At 32.1% G+C, this 17,154-nt stretch overlaps 2 protein-coding genes across 3 annotated transcripts; both read right to left on the bottom strand.

Moving 5' to 3' along the window:
• Positions 1-767: 767 nt before the first annotated feature.
• LOC120139826 (uncharacterized protein At4g08330, chloroplastic-like) lies at positions 768-3,451 on the bottom strand. 2 transcript variants are annotated; one of them, XM_039154949.1, is made up of 2 exons: positions 3,191-3,451; positions 768-1,441 (listed from the first exon to the last, which is right to left on the bottom strand). In XM_039154949.1, exons 1-2 carry the CDS (start codon positions 3,283-3,285, stop codon positions 1,045-1,047), a joined length of 492 nt encoding a protein of 163 aa, XP_039010880.1. In that variant the 5' UTR covers positions 3,286-3,451; the 3' UTR covers positions 768-1,044. The 2 variants fall into 2 exon arrangements, with proteins under 2 accessions (XP_039010880.1, XP_039010881.1); XM_039154950.1 differs by lacking the exon at positions 3,191-3,451 and adding an exon at positions 2,707-3,116 and having other exon boundaries at positions 768-1,445.
• Positions 3,452-6,475: 3,024 nt separating this feature from the next.
• Positions 6,476-8,083, bottom strand: LOC120139821 (photosystem II 22 kDa protein, chloroplastic-like). The gene is made up of 4 exons (XM_039154945.1): positions 7,774-8,083; positions 7,552-7,668; positions 6,948-7,191; positions 6,476-6,845 (listed from the first exon to the last, which is right to left on the bottom strand). The coding sequence occupies exons 1-4, from the start codon at positions 8,002-8,004 to the stop codon at positions 6,601-6,603; spliced, it is 837 nt and encodes a 278-aa protein (XP_039010876.1). The 5' UTR covers positions 8,005-8,083; the 3' UTR covers positions 6,476-6,600.
• Positions 8,084-17,154: the final 9,071 nt, after the last annotated feature.

Here is a 17,154-nt window from a genome sequence, read left to right as displayed (position 1 = left end):
AATGAACAATAGTCTCTATTGACTCATTAGTATCCACCAGTCCACCTTCATCAAAAAATAATGATTTTTTTAATCACTGCTGCATTTTGTCGCAAAGAAGAATACCACTCAATCCTGTGAATTTAATATCTATAGTTAAGGGCGAGTAAGACTCGATTTAATTTAAAAAATCAATTTTTTATTCTATCAGAAATGATCATCCAACTCAGTTGGTAGAGCACAAGGTTCTTAACCTTGAGGTCGTGGGATTGAGTCCCATGGAAGGTATTTTATAATTTGGAGGTCTCCTACGGAAGCTGCTCTCAACCTAGTGTTGTGGGCAGCCTACTATCTTACCTCCCCCTTACCCCATTACATATGGGAACAAGGGACATCCATTTTTTAATTTTTTATTCTATCAACTTGACTTATAACTTCATAAACCCGAAAAAATTTCAAATAAAACTTGAATTTTAAAATAAGATTCAAATAACTCAAAATTTTTAGTAATTAGTGGAACGATTTTCAAGTTTGTGTCAAATCCCTCAACTTTACATAATATATGTATATCACATATAAAAAAATATGAAAAATATACATGTATATCATATATTATGACAAAAAAAATTAAATTGGAATCGATTAGTAACATAATATTATAAAATATTTATAATTAAATTTAAATAAAAACTCAAATAACTCAATTCAAATTTCATAAACTTACTCAAAAATAATAAACATATAATTCTTAACCTTATTTATAAATTTAAAAAAATCCTACCATCATTGTATTAAAAACTTAGATTTAATTCAACTCACAAAGATATTACATGAATATGATTACATTTAAACTTGGGGTAGTCACATACTTTGCTCAACTCATTTCGAACTCTCCAAATCACTTATTATACAAAATTTATGCACAACAGTTACAATGAAATATTAAGAGCATATCCAAGAAGAACACAAAAAGGAGAGAGAATGATTCGAAACAACCCCACAAAACTTGGTACGATGCACTTGGAATACCATAAGCGATATGATGGCCATAGCACTCGAAGTAAATCACATAAAAAGCGGAGTGCCGAGTTCCTGAGCCGACGAAGGTTGTAGGGCACGGATTCTAACATTGTATTTTCTATAGCTAGAAGCTTCATTACCAGAGGATGAATCGGGTTTGTCTAACACGAGAGCGGAACCTGAAGTTTTGTCATCATAAGCATTTCCGATGTGGTTGCCACACTTGCGGCAAAGGAGTTTGGTTTTACGGCGGAACAAGCTCCAGGAGTGCCTTGAAAAGTAGGGAATGCATTGGAACTCATCAACTTGTGTAAATCTGCTCTCATCTATACTGAAGAATGATATAATCCCTCGCTTTATAGATTTTCCGTATTTGGAGCCAATTGTTGTGGTGATTCGACTCGAGGAACTCAGGTTTAACTCATATCCACAAGAACCACAGCTGCAAGAAAGAATGTTTCCACCATTTTATATCTTCAAAAAGTGTAATGATAAGAAAAACATCCAAGTAAAATATTATGCAGGGTGCTTGAAACTAAAAAGGCCTTGCAGTTGTCTATATATGATGCATATATAGTTTGTTTATGTTGCTTTACATAGGGTTTCACTATCAATCACTGGAAGGCATCCTAATTTGCAATAACTGAAGCATCAAAGGGTCTTTTTCATTAATCGTCCCTTTCTGAGTACTCATAGCAAAAGAATTCTCAATGTCAAGTACTCAAATGTAAGAGTTTGAAATTCCAATTTCATATGCTATAAAGTAATAGGAAATTCTAAACTCTTTCAGTTCTATTTGGCCAAAAGAAAAATTCTTTTGGTCCTAAAAGGTTCTTTATCAGTTAGCCAACTAAAAGTAAATGAAAACTACATCAGTTAGCCAACTAAAAGTAAATGAAAACTAGATCAGTTACCCAACTAAAAGTAAATGAAAACTACATTCCAACATGAGTTCATAACCTGGCTTTAATAATCTAGGTCAAACAGACCATATCAATTTAAGAACTTTCCGTGAATATCAAAGCTAAGCAAAACAAATCACGAGTTACAATTAAGGATGGACGTAAGATTTTATATTACGGGTTGGAAATTACAAAATCTCAAGGAATGTGAAATCAGATTGATAATAAAAAATACGAAAAAAGTATCTAAATTATATAAAAATTTAAAATTTTCAACGGTGCGACTACACCTCCCACACCCTCTCGATCCATCCTTGGTTACTAGGGGTGAGCAAAACTCTACTCGAATTAACTTCGAGTTGAAATTTCATAAACTCGACTCAACTCAAAAAAAATTCAAGTTCAAATCGAATTATAAAATACAATTTGAATAACTCAAATTTTTTAGTAATTAGTGGATTGATTTTCAAGTTTGACATGAGTCTTTCGACTCTGGATAACATATATATATATATATATATATATATATATATGAGAAAGAAAATATATATGTATTGTTTATTATTATAAAATTCATTTAAATTAGAATTATATAATATCATAATATTATAAATATTTATAATTAAATTTAAACAAAAACTCAAAATACTCAATTCGACTCAAAAAAGTTTGAAGTCAAGCTCAAATTATAAAATAAGACTCGTCAACTCGAATAACTAATTTTTTTAGTAGACTGGATCGCTCACTCCTACTGGTTACAACTCAACAAACCATAAAACTGAATCAGATGTTTTAATTACCATGCCCATCAAGTACCAAGCATCAAGCAAGCCAGAGAATCTGAGGAGGTAAAGTTACCATAGATACAAAATAACATAAATACTTGAAGAGAATTTTGAAGATTTATATTTTACTTTGTCACCCCCAAACGGTCCCTCTTGCAATCAATTGAATTCTCATAAAGATTTTCTTCTGATCAAAATCTCATTAGAGATTCAGCCTTGTACTCCAATTAAAAGTTAATAATAAACTCTTTATTAACCTAAACCAGTCCCTTGGTTCACAATTAATGGATACAAAAAAGGTAAAAGCATAAACTTTATTTAACCCAATTAGGCATAGTCGACGCAATCAATTTCCATAATAAATCAACAAAAAACAACAAACCCAGAATCAATATCTCATAACAAACAAAACCCAGAAATCAAAATTACAAAATTTAAACATCTAATCAAAAGAAGAAAAGAAGGAACGGATTGGAATCCCGAAAAAGGGAAAAATCAACAAACCTGTATGCTACATGTCTTAGAGAAACAGGAGAAAAGGAGTAATGGGGATTTCCATTGACCTGTTGAACGTCGTTCACAAAAACCGAATTCTCCATGATTCCTTCTTCTAAAAATCAAACAGTTCTGACTAGGATGACGATAGAGACCGACTTTTTAGTAATAACAGCTGAGTTGGGTGAGGAAGGACGCGTTAACGGCTAAATCTTCAGGGCTCAGCTGGGAAATAATAATTAACACTTCAATTTCAAGGCCGAGACAAGGCTCTTTGTGAAAATAAAAGAGAATATTTTCGTCCTTCTCTGGGGTGTTTCCGCTAATATATATATATATATATATATATATATATATATATATATATATTAAATTACGTTTAAAACTTAAATATAAACATTTAATTGCGTTTTTAAAATTTAATTATTAATTTTAAAATTTATATATTTATATAAATATATATATGAGATATGATCTAATTATATAAAATTCTTTTAATTTTACATAGATTTAGAATTGTTAGATGAGTGAAAAATTAATAACTAAGATTAAAAAGTAGAAAATGAGAGATAATTATTGAAAAAAATAAAAAGAGTTAATTTCAACTATTAATTTTTAATCTTTCAACAATCTTAAATCTGTATATAAAATTAATATTTATATTGAAAATAAGTAAATACCTATCTTGAAATTTAAATTTTATTCGATTTATTATTTATTTTATTAATCGTGTTTACTTAAAAATTTATTTGTGCAAACCCATAATTATAAATTTTTATATTATTAATAGTGTGTTTAACTTAAAAATATTTCTACATTCAACCCTACTAATTATTTCGAAAGATAGATTAAACTGTACTAGTACCAACATGTAACACCATAATAAAAATGATACACCCATCAATATATTCACTTAATTTATTAAAAATATAATAAAAACTAGCATGTTTAATACACTATATAATGATACTGATGTTATACTAAATAAATGTAATAGTAAATTCATTAACTAGAATATGAGATTGATACCATTTTTAAAAATTTAAATTCATTAAAAACATTAATACCATTTTTAAGAACTTAAGTTGTGAGATTGGTTGGGGCTTATCATTAAAAGTGCGAAGAGTATAAGGACTAAGAACATAATTAAACCCCGATTACATATTTTTTATACTTAGTTTACAAGTGTCCTTGTTTTGGTTGGGGCATAATAAAGTCATCAAACTTTTACTTTTCTTGGAACGATTAGTAGCATTGATTTATACTGATTAAAGAAGTTCTGTTTGTTCACCGATCATTTGACTTTTTTAAGGCATTAGAGAGGATAATCCAATTTTTTTAACGTAAATGAGAGAAATAAATAATACTTCTTTGTTTCTTATACGCAATTAGACAATCCATTCACGCTATTATTAAGTATTTAATTGATCGGCATAATATAAAGAAAATTATACAGCTTATATTTTTTTAAGTACTTAAACTTTTCTATTATTGTAGGTATGTAAGGATTTAAGTTGGGTATATGTATATCCTAAAATTCGATTTTTTTATATTATATGATCATTTTATTGATAATGTCCATCTTAAGATTTTATTTGTATATATCCTATACGAAAAAAATTGTTATTATTATATATGTGCACACCCTAAAAAATATTTTTGGATCTGTCACTGAATGTAGACGTCTAACATTTCAACATTATCATTTGAAGTGTTTGATATGTGAGGACCATTAAAAAAAAGTTTGTTATCTGACACGTGATATGTTTATATATTTTAAAAAAATGTATTATATTATTATTTTAAAAAAACTTATTTTTTAATTTCAAAAAGAAAACCCAAATTCTTAAAATTCTTAATCTCTTTACTCCCGTCGTCGATCATTTCCAATCATCTATCCGTCATCGATCGATCCCCATGCATCATCATCCACCCACTAATTTATAATCATCTTTGTCGTCATCTACAACCCATGGATCTTCTAATCAATAATCACCGGTTGCCAACGAACCTTTGGGTGGAAACAATAACCACATTGCCTCCACATTCATTTGAACAGTTGGTGGTGGCCGATCGATACCATTGGTGATGGGCGACGACAATAAGGGATTGAAATTAAGAATTATAAAATATGGGCTGTTTTTGAAATTTTAAAAAGTTAGGGTTGTTTTTAAATTATAATATTTTTAAATTTTTAAAATAAAATTCTCAAAACATATAAACATCACAATGCTAGATAACAACATTTTTTAACGTATGTTATAATTGAGACACTCAGAATGACAACATTCGTAATATTAGACACTTACATTGACTGAAAAAAATTATACACTTAAAAAAGGAAATATATATAGTTTAGATAATTTTTTTATATTAAGCCTAATTGATATAATGTTGACAAAAAAATCCTTTTTTATTAATTTTATATAAATAATTTATTATAAATATTAAAATTAAAACTTTATATTATAGTTTATTTAAAATTTATTTTATTAATTAACTAATTTGAAATTTAGATTCATTTAAACCCAATTTTTTTTTATAAAACATCTATTTATTTTAATCTCATTTTTTTTATAAATTTGAGGCGGTTATAAGGTAAGAATTTTAAATTAGAGATGTGCAAACATTTAAATATATAACCTCTAAAATATTACGGAAACATTAATAAATGTTATGATATTATTGATATCAATCAGGTTAAGATTCAATAGTTAATTTATCTATTTTTATTTAAAAAAATTGTAAAATTTTCTCTTTTTATTTTTATTTTAAATAATTTTTATGAAATTGTTATCATAAAAAGATCATTTTTTAAATTTATTATTGGTAATTTTTTAGATTTTATTTTAGAATTAGTAAAATATATAGGTGGTGGTTAACTTTTAAAAAAAACTTTTGTTTTGATAAAAAAATTATTCAATTTAGCATTAGAGCAATTGTTTGTTTTAATTACTCAAGAGTTAAATCTTTAACGATATTATTAATAAATTATTTAATTGGTCAATCGATTTTTGAGTGTCTTTATTTTAATTACTATTTTTCTAATATTATGATCACCCAATTAGATAGTTTACTGCTAATATTATTAGGAGTTTAACGCTCGGTGATTAATATAAATAATTTTTCTTTATTAAATTGAAAAAAATATCGAAAGAAAAACGCCCTAAATATTAAATGATAGTACGAGTAGTTTATATTTTAAAATATGTAGTTCAATATTGTAAAAGTAGCATAACTTGAGAAATAATAATAAAATCAAACACAATATTGATAATTTTCCCCTCTTCATTATTTTCCCACAGCATTTTATGATCATTTTTGCTTGAAAGCAATGCAGCAGTTCATTGATACATAAGAGGGGGGGGGGGAAGGGAGAGAAAAGTAGTTGACGTTAATTACAATTTCCTTAGGAAAATCTAGCCTCCTTCTTCATCGGTAATGAATTTGCCAGTCCCTGGATTTATAGCAGCAGCAAAGAAAAAGGCAACGTTGAGCAACACAAGGGGTTCAATGTCGCTAATAGGAATCCCTGTCTCAATGTTTAGCTGTGCTAGTGCTCCTTTCCCTGTTATAATCTCTCCTATCAACGAGAAGGCAATTCCCAGCTGAGCCAATCTTCCCACAAACAACTCATTTGCCTTTGTGAATCCGAACAACGGACCTGCTCGACACGAACATGAACGAATTTATATTTGATGCACTTACGGTGTATGTACGATTCGATGTAAAGTTTTGTTGAATTGGTTGTATGATTAATGTTTACCTCCTTCCTTGAGACCCAGGGCACCCCTAATGCCTTTCCCGGGAGGGATTACTGCTCCTTCAATGCCTGTAGAAGGCTCGTCGACGAAGCGGCCTCGGTCGCCCAAAGCTCCGATTGCTCCTAGGAGGGTGAAGAGGATGAAGAAGAGAAGAAGGGGTTCAGCTTCATAAATTGGAATGCCTGTCTCCAGGTTCAACTGTGCTAGAATTCCTTTCCCTGTTATTGCTTCACCTAACAAGGATGCCTGCATGTATAAGTTGTTTATTATAATTTCACACAACATGAACACAGGACAAGCTCACATTTCTAACACCAACCTCAAAAACAATGTATTTGAACAATTAACAAATCAAATCTCTTAAGTCACCGGTTAATCATAGAATGAATTACTGCAGAATTTACTTGACATAAATCGTCACTTTTTTAAAGTATTTTGACTCCTAAAGTTTCATTTTGAGAAAAGGAAACGGTCAGTCAACAAAGGGACAACCCTTCAAAACATAGTCGTTTTTACACTAAAATAAAACGTTGAGATCAAAATGCTTAAAAAAAATATAAACTAAAATGACTATTTAACACAATTTTTGAGAGCGAATTTACTTACAGAAAAGCCGATCATGGCCACACGTCCAACAAAGAGCTCATTCTGCTTGGTGAAACCAATCCCTCCAGAAGTGCCAAATATTCCGTCTTCAAACTTTGGCTTCGGCTTCGGTGCAGCCTTTTTCAAGCACAAAAAATGGTATAATTAAAAAATCAAGTTAATCAAAACACCATTAAAATAGACAAAAAGACATCTAGCAGAAGAAAATTTAAAACAAGTTACCTTCTTGGGAGCAGCTTTGGTCTTTGATTTGAAGATTGCGAAAGTGGTGAAAGATCTTGACGATGAAGCAGCAACAGTGTTGGAGAGTGGATTGAAGAAGAAATGAGACAAGGGTTTAGGCTTTAAGCCTTGTGATTGGGAATGGAGGAGAGGGTGGTCCCTCTTCAAGTTCACTGCAGCATGGCTTGTTGAAGCGCTGGTACTAGACATTACCAGCATGGTTTGAGCCATTGATAGTAAATCTCTGAGATATGTTTGTGATGGAGAAGAAGAGATATTTGTCTTTTGAACCTTAATATCCTTTCGTTTTCTTTTTAATGCTTTTAGATTCCAAATTTGTGCTTGTGAATAAGGGAGATGTAGAGTACATGTGGATGTGGGGAGAGGGCTGGTGACGGGCTATGAGACTGCCCACGTCTTTCTTTACATGTGGGTGATAATTTCACGCATCAAAATTTACTATGTACCAACGTCGGTCCAAATATATTAGGATAAAATATATAAATGGTGTTCGATTATAAAGTATTATTTTGTTAAAATCTTCGATTATTAAAAATTATAAAATAATCTCTTGACTATAGGATGATATTGAGTCCCTCGATTATTAAAAGTTATAAAATAGTTAGCCGACTATTCATATGTTTCAAACTCATCATTCTCTGTTAAAACATTAACTTCTGTCTGAGCTAGAAGTTAACCTACTAAATGAGATGTGATAAAAACATATTTTAATGATGTTCATTGATACCATCATTGCTTGTAAGCATTGGCTTGACGACATAATTTTCAAGCATTGGCTTAACGATATAATGTAAACAGAGAATTGATCCACAAAATACAACTTAAACGATTATAAGATCAGATTTTATCATATCTTGGTCAACATGTTTACGTCTAGCGTAGACGATCACCAATTTTTAATGGGAAAAATGTGTTTGGAACATATGAATAGTCAGGTGATCATTTTGTAACTTTTAATAGTATGAGGACTGAATAAAATGATGCTCTATAGTTGAGGGATCATTTTGTAACTTTTAATAGTCGAGTGACTCAATAAAATAATATACTATAATTGAAGGATCATTTGTGTAATTTACCAATATATTATTTGACCATAGAAAATTTTATCAAATCCGGATATTATATTATTTAATACAGTGAAGAAAAACTCAGCGCCCACATGATAGAATGAAATGACACAATCTCGAGAAACCAGAAAACTTGATCAGTAACTTTGTAGAGGTGGTGACGCTATCTCATTGGGTTCCTTTATTCAACTACTGTCGAAAGAAGCAATAGTTTTAAAAACATACGTTGAGAGACATATTACCCAAAATTATAGATACATGGGGAAATATAGTTTTGATTAATTGTATCCTTCTACAACTGTGTTTCTGAGACACCTATAAAGAATTAACAAAGAAAAATTTCATTATAAGCCTCCCAGTTTCCCATATCCACCAACTCCATTTTAAAAACTATACTAAAAATGAGACAAATGCAATTAAAAGATTCTTTTCTAGAGTTGAAAAGGTTGGTTTTTGAGGCTCTCAACAGCTCATAAAAAATCACATGCTGTCATTTTCTTTTTGTTTTTTCCATTTCTGTAATGGTTTTCTGGGTTTAAGGTTCTTTCTTTCAAAGGTGTTTGATTTTGGTCAGCGTAGCTGCTTTGATACCTTCAAGTTGTTTACTTTAATATAATTTCAAATGTGTTTAATATTTCTTTTTACTTGATATCTTAAGTTGATTTAATATCTGGGTTTTATTTAGTTTGTGTTGAAACTTAAAGAATAGGCTTTGGAGCTTTTGAACTTTTATGGCTACCTCAGGTTTGGGGATTGCAGTGACATTTGAAATGCTTTTCATGGTTATTAAAGCTTCCATGTTCTTACATTCTTCAGCAAAAGACTTTTTAGAATAATTTTCCTTCTGCTACAATATAAAACATTTCTGGTTCTTTAAAAGTGTTGTCTGTTACGTGTTGGTATTAGACAATATAAGGTTAGATTTGAGGCAAAAGCTGAACAGATTATAAGACAAGTAATGTTGTTATATTTTCTTTTAAATGTTTTAGATGGTTGAAAGTTTTACTTTTAAAGGGGTTTTCTCATATTATAGTTTTTAGATGTTTTAGTGGGTATATGGTGATATCTTAAACCATGAAAATTGGTGCAAATCATATACACCGAAAGCACCGGAAAAAATGGTGTAGGAATTGTCAAAAAGTGGTAGAAATTGTTGAATTTCATGGATGGTAAAATTGTACATTTAGTTATTGTACTTTAGGTTATTTATAAGATTAGTCCTTAAGCTTCAACTATAAATACCCTAAACCATTTAGCTTCAAAACCATCCCAAATCATTCTAGCTTTCTCCCCATACTAGAGAATTTAGAGAGTTTATTGAGAGTTGTTTTCTCCTTTTTATCAAAAAAGAATTGTCATTGTTTTCTCCTTGTTAGATCGAGAGAAGTTGTAATTCCTGTTTTCTCATAGTGAAATTCTTATACCGTTGCTTGTGGTTTTTACCATATATTATTTAGGGGTTTTCCACGTAAAATTTGTGTCTTCTTTATCTAAATTTTTATTTTCTCAAATTATCAGTTGCGATTTTGCTCTATCTGATAGCCACATTCCACAACAATTAGTATCAAGAACCAGATTTGAGTGTGTAATATATGTTTATTGTCTTTGTGATTGTCACCAAAAGGTGGATCCTCCAACATAAGAAAGTAGAAGGTATTACACATTCTTTGAAGGTTTCTGTTGCATGTTCTGAGTACTATAAAAAAATATACAAATAATGTGCAAGTATACACAATCGCTCAAGTAATACAGTGATGAGTGAGTATCGTCTCCACAAGGATTAGGTAAAATTACAAAAGTCCAACCAAAGCTAAGAACTAATCTATCTATGTATAGTTAGTCTTAATATATACAAATGTCACGGCAAATGAAAGGTGTATGAAAGTGGACGCGGATGAATGGTTTGATGGTGTAGTGAATGGAAATGCAGTGGTAAAATATATGTTTAGTATTGAAAATGGTGTAATGTCGAGGCAATAAGAAATGGTAAAAACAGTAAATAAATAACAAATAAAATGATAAGAAGATAATCCTCATACGACAAGCTTCCAATGGAATGAATGGTAGGGATTGATTTAAGGATGCTAACTTATTTCTCAGGCATATTTATGCTATCTAATCTTTGCTTACTCGACATGGTTTTCCTAAAGTGTTCCCGCTATCTCTAATCAAAGGAACTTAACAGAATAGGATGCCAAGGCATCTGCTCTCACTCAACGAAGCTGACAGCCTACACTATTGATAAAAATACCCTTTTTAGTCGTTGAAATCCTCCTAGTCTCTCTCGAGTACTAAGGGATTAGGATATAGTATTCCTAGGTCGGTTCAAAGCCCCTTGAAAACACTATAGCCCATTGCTTATGAGGATCTTGTCTTGTGTTTCTCTTGAATACTACAAGTATTTTTAGCTTAGGTTTCTCTCGAACACCTAACCTTTATCTAAGAAATGAACACTCTCATGCCTCTTACAAGCTTAGATGGTGAATCATTCATAAGCAAAGAAAACAAATAACCAAGATAAATATAAATATACCATTAAAAATAAAGTTTAAACAACCATTAAAACAACCACCACCAAATAAGTTAGTTCATGGTGGGGTTCAAAATATCTACAAAATAAATCATGAAAATATTCGTTCCAACAACCCAAGAATAATATAAAAATAACAACAAAAGGGAAGTGAGAAGAAGCCTTCGACGCGCGCCACCAGATGTCTCCTCGGCCACCACGAACCACCTTAGCTCCTCTCGGCGCTTAGCTCGCCACTCCTTGAAGCTTTATCAATGGAGGAAAACCCAAGGAAGAAGAAGGGAAAAAGAAGAATAAAAATATGATTTTTCTGCTCTATGCGTCCGTCTCTTGCGTCATATTCCTTCTCTCCCTTGAGGTGTCATATATAATAAAAAAATATCTAGGGGTAATGATTAGGTTATTGGGTACAAAATACCCCTCATACCCCTAGAATCACACCATAAGCGTGAACTTTATCCTCCAGGTGGCAATGGTCCTCTGGCAGGCGGTTACACCAATCATTTCACGTGCAGCGCCAATTGTCCTCGTACTAGTGTATCTTTTTGTTATTTTCTGTGCCGGAAATGCCAAGGCATTTCAATATTCTTCAGTAACGTGTGATGCCGCAGCATTACTTCCCAAAGAGTCCTTTTGTCTACTATTCCCTGCATACCACAAACAACTACACCTTCCTCTCATACAACACCATTAAGAAATAAAACATCACTACCACCACAAATGCAACTATATGCAAATACATGATCCTAAAATGACTAAAATGGGATTTTAAACAAATAATAACTTAAGTGAAAAAGGCCTTAAAAGTAGCCTTTTTAGGAAGTTAACAAGTTTCATAGAACTATTCACGATAGTGAAATAGTGGGAGCTATCCATAATAGAAGCTATGACAACGAAATTTGATATTGAAAAATTCAATGAGAGAAATTTATCATTATGGAAATTGAAGATGAAGGTCATTTTGAGGAAAGACGATTGTCTAGCAGCTATCAGTGAAAGTCCAGTAGATTTCACAGATGACAATAAATTGATCGAAATAAATGGGAATACTATGGAAAACTTTCATCTAGCATTAGCAGATGAAGTATTTCAAGCATCAAGGAGAATAAGACATCTAAGGAGATATGGGATCATCTCACCAAACTGTATGAGGCCACATCGTTGCACAATAAAATTTTCCTTAAGTGGAAATTGTACACTCTCCGGATGCCAGAATCTACTTCAGTGACGGAGCACTTAAACACGTTGAACACTTTATTTTCTCAGCTTACATCCTTAAGATGTATAATAGGAGAACAAAAATGTGTTGAACTTCTACTTCAAAGTCTACCTGATTCGTATGATCAACTCATCATCAACTTGACAAACAATAATGTCACCAGTCTAGTCTTCGATGACGTTACAACTACTGTTCTACAAGAAGAAAATCGGCGTAAGAACAAGGAAGACGGATAAGTAAATCTGCAACAAGTAAAAGCGTTGACAACGATGAGAAGGAGATCAACAGAACGTGGCCAAAGTTGCAGTTACAAACATGGTAGATCAAAGTCGAGAAGCAAGAAGAATTTAAGTGCTACAACTGTGGAAAGAATGGTCACTTGAAGAATGATTGTTGGAGTCTAAATAAAAACTCCAATCCACAAGGCAATACCGTAAACACTTCAGATGATGGAGATGCTCTATGTTGTGAAGCGTCAACCACCGTGGAAGGTAGAAAAAGGTTTACAGATATATGACTCATTGATTCGGGAGCAACATATCACATGACCTCAAGAAGAGAATGGTTCCATCATTATAAACCTGTCTCAGGAGGATCTGTGTATAGTTACAATGATCATGCCTTAGAGATCGTTGGCGTCGGAACCATCAAATTGAAGATGTATAATGGAATAATTAAAGTTTTTCGATATGTACGGCACGTGAAAAGGCTAAAGAAAAATTTATTATCCTACGGATTGTTGGATAATAATGCAAGTAAGATTGAAACACATAAAAGAATCATGAAGGTGTTCCGTGGAGCGCTTGTGGTGATGAAAAGCGAAAAGATAACAGTAAACTTGTACATACTGAAAGGAGAAACTTTGTTAGAAGCAGAAGCCTTTGTTGCCTCATGTAGTTCATATTCTGCAATACTACGGCATCAGAAACTTGGACACATGTCAGAACAATGAATGAAAGTCCTTGTGGAGAAAAAGCTACTTCCAGGCTTAACAAAGATATCACTTACTTTGTGTGAGCATTGTATAACAAGTAAGCAGCACCTGTTAAATTCAACACGTCAAATTCTAAAGGCAAAAGTGTTCTAGAATTGGTTCATTCTGACGTATGGCAAGCACCAGTTACATCCCTAGGCGGAGCAAAATACTTTGCTTCATTTATTGATGACTACTCCAAGAGATGTTGGGTGTACCCTATTAAGAAGAAGTCAGACGTGTTTTCAACTTTCAAAAACTTCAAAGCACGGTGGAACTTGGTTCTGGAAATAAGATAAGTGTTGCAGAACATATAATGGAGGAGAATACACAAGTGAAGTATTTGATGACTTTTGGAGGAAAGAAGACATCAAAAGACAGTTCACAGTGGCGAACACTCCTCAACAAAATGGAGTGACAGAGCGGATGAACATAACCTTATTAGAAAGAACAAGAGCAATGTTGAGGGCTGTAGGACTAGAAAAATCATTTTGGGCAGAAGCAGTCAATACCGCCTGCTATTTGGTAAATCGAGCTCCATCAATTACAATAGAGCTGAAGACATCAATGGAGATTTAGACTGGTAAACCAGCTGATTATTCAAATCTCCGTGTATTTGGAAGTATTGTGTACGTGATGTACAACTCCCAAGAAATTTCAAAGTTGTATCCAAAATCCAAGAAATACAAATTCTTGGGGTATCGCTTGTGGGATCCCACTGCCCGCAAAGTGATCATCAGCATGGATGTTATCTTTGTAGAAGATAAACTACAAAGAAAGAAGAATATAATAGCACTGAAAAATCAGAGACTACACAGATACACGTGGAAAAGGAAATTCTTCTGAAGCAGAACCAACATATGATGAACAAGAACCAGAGAGTTATGAAGCTCCAACAACTCGTCAATCAGATCGTGTGAGAATACATCCCAATTGACACTCAGATTCTTTTATAGAAAGAAATATTGCATATTGTCTTTTAACAGAGGGCGGTGAGCAATAAACATACCAGGAGGTAATAAATAACTCAGATGTTTCACTGTGGATGATGGCGATTGTAACATCCTCAATACCGGGTTAGTGACCAAATTATAAAGTTTTAGAAATTGGTGATTAAAGTAGGATAATTGAATAGTTCAATGATTTATTGGAAACATGATGAAGGTTATTTAGTAATTATGGAATGAATTAAAGGGTAAAATGGTCAATTGACAAGTAAGATTTTTATATTTCTTTTATAAGATAAGGAACCACGTGGAAAAGGAGAATTATCCAAAGTTTTCTTTCTTCTTCTTCTTTCTCTCGTATCTCCAAGCTTAAAGGTGAGTTTCTTTGTTTATGGATTAATTGTTGATTTTAAGGTTAGGATTTGATTATTAGATGATAACTAAGCTTAAGGAAAGCTTAAGTTATCTTAAAATCAAAGTATGATGGAGTTAGAAGGGATTAAAGATTTGGGGTTCTTGAGTGAAATCTTAAAATAGAGTTCATTACTCAAATTAGAAGATAAATTTGACTTGTCAAGGGTTAAATTAAGAGATATAAAGTGATAAAATGTAACATCCTCCATGCAGGTTAGTGATTAATTTGTAAAGTTTCAGCATTTAGTGATTTAAGTAGAATGATGGAAGATTTCAATGACTTATTTGAGTTATTTTGTGTAGGATTGAATTATAAAGAAGGAAGATTAGAAGGACAAAATGGTCTTTTTATAATAATATAATTTTGGGGTTAGTATTATATTAACCACGTGGAAGTATAGGAAATTAAAAACAAGCTTCCAGAGTCATCTCCTTCTTTCTTCTTCTTCATACGTGAGACCCCAGCTAAGATAAGATTCTCTTGTTAGTGAATTTCTTGATGAATTTATGGTTGATTCATGACCATTAGGCAATAGTTAAGCTTAAAGGAAGTTTAAATTATTTTAAAACCTCAAGATGAGAAGTATATGAAGAATTAAAGAAAGGAAGTAGAAAAGTGAAATCTTAGATTAGAGTTCATAATAAGAATTGGAAGTGAGATTTGACTTGTCATAAAGTTAATTAAGGGATATCTTGAAAATTTAGTGTGATTCTTGAATGCCATGTAAATGATGGAATTTTGGGTTTAAAGAAGTGATTATGGAATAGAAATGAGTTTAAATATGTATATGGAAGTTAGGAATATTAAAGGAAGTAAAATATGAAGGTTTAAGCTGAAACGAAGTGAATTTTAAGCTCAAAATAGGATTTCTGGGCTAGGGGAATCGATACCCATTCAATGGGAATCGATACCCCCTCAAACGAATATGAATTTCCAGAATGCTAGGGGGAATCGATACCCCCAGGGGGAACCGATTCCCCCATAACAAAAAAAAAAGAGAAAGAAGAAAAGAAAGAAGAGAGACTAAACTATCAATCCCTTAAATTGGTAGGCTATTAGAGGTTAATTTCAAGACTTAGGCATCTGATAATCATCTTGAAAATTTTTCTTATGTAGATATTGAGCCTAATCGAGTTCCGAAACCATCGACAAGTAGGATCAATCGAGAGAAAGACAAAGAAATCGAGGTGAGTGCATATACATAGCATGAATATGTATTTTATTCAGTTCTAGACTTGTGATAAGTCTAGATTCAATATTTTGATACATGATCGTAGTTCATATGATGATATATGACATGAATCCATACCATATGCATTATGGGACATGAATATGAAAGAAAAAGTTATATGAGTTATATGATAAAGGTATGGAAATAATATGTCTACGTGATATAAATTAGATAAATTGTGAAAGCCCATGTTATGTAAATGAGAACTATAGGTAAAGGTGGCATGCCAAGGGTAGAGGGTCTATGTGGTCCTTCGGGACATATATGTATTCTTTGGAACATGTGTGAGGTCTGGTGAGACACATACTTGATCCTTGGTATATGTATATGATTCTTAAGGAATGATATGTGGTCTTTCGGGACATATATGTATTCTTTGGAACATGTGTGAAGTCTGGTGAGACACATACTTGATCCTTGGCATATGTATATGATTCTTAAGGAATGATATGTGGTCCTTATGGACATTATTATATGGCACTACGGTGCAATTCTACGCGGCACTCCGGTGCAATTCTACGTGGCACTTAGGTGCAATTATATGAGCTGTGGTGACAGCATAGTGCATAACCTCACAATACTCACATACCTTAGGTTCTCTGTATGGTATCATGGGCTAATGAACTTACTAAGGCGAACTTATGAATGTGAATTTGATAAGTATATGTGTAAGAAACATGGTTTTGGTTATTGCATTGTTTACATACATCTTATTACTGCAACCCATCTCATTTTGGCAATTACTTTATATTTATTGACATTATTATTATATTGCCTCACTAAGTCGATGACTTAGCGTGTGAGTGTTTCACACGTAGGATCCGATAAAGTAGACGATCGAGGTTAAACAACTGGACAACATTACTCCTGCAACTATCAGATCAGAAGCAACTTAATCAGTAGGTCATTTTGTTATGAAAATGGATGTTGGCATGTAATTAAAGAGTTAAGTTGTGTATGCTCTGAATATTTTGGTAA

Source organism: Hibiscus syriacus, unplaced genomic scaffold (genome assembly GCF_006381635.1).
Source record: "Hibiscus syriacus cultivar Baekdansim isolate YM2019G1 unplaced genomic scaffold, ASM638163v2 tig00110776_pilon, whole genome shotgun sequence".
Classification (NCBI taxonomy): Eukaryota; Viridiplantae; Streptophyta; class Magnoliopsida; order Malvales; family Malvaceae; genus Hibiscus; species Hibiscus syriacus.
Note: the sequence above shows the minus strand (reverse complement) of the source record. Positions and strands in the feature narration are given on the sequence as shown.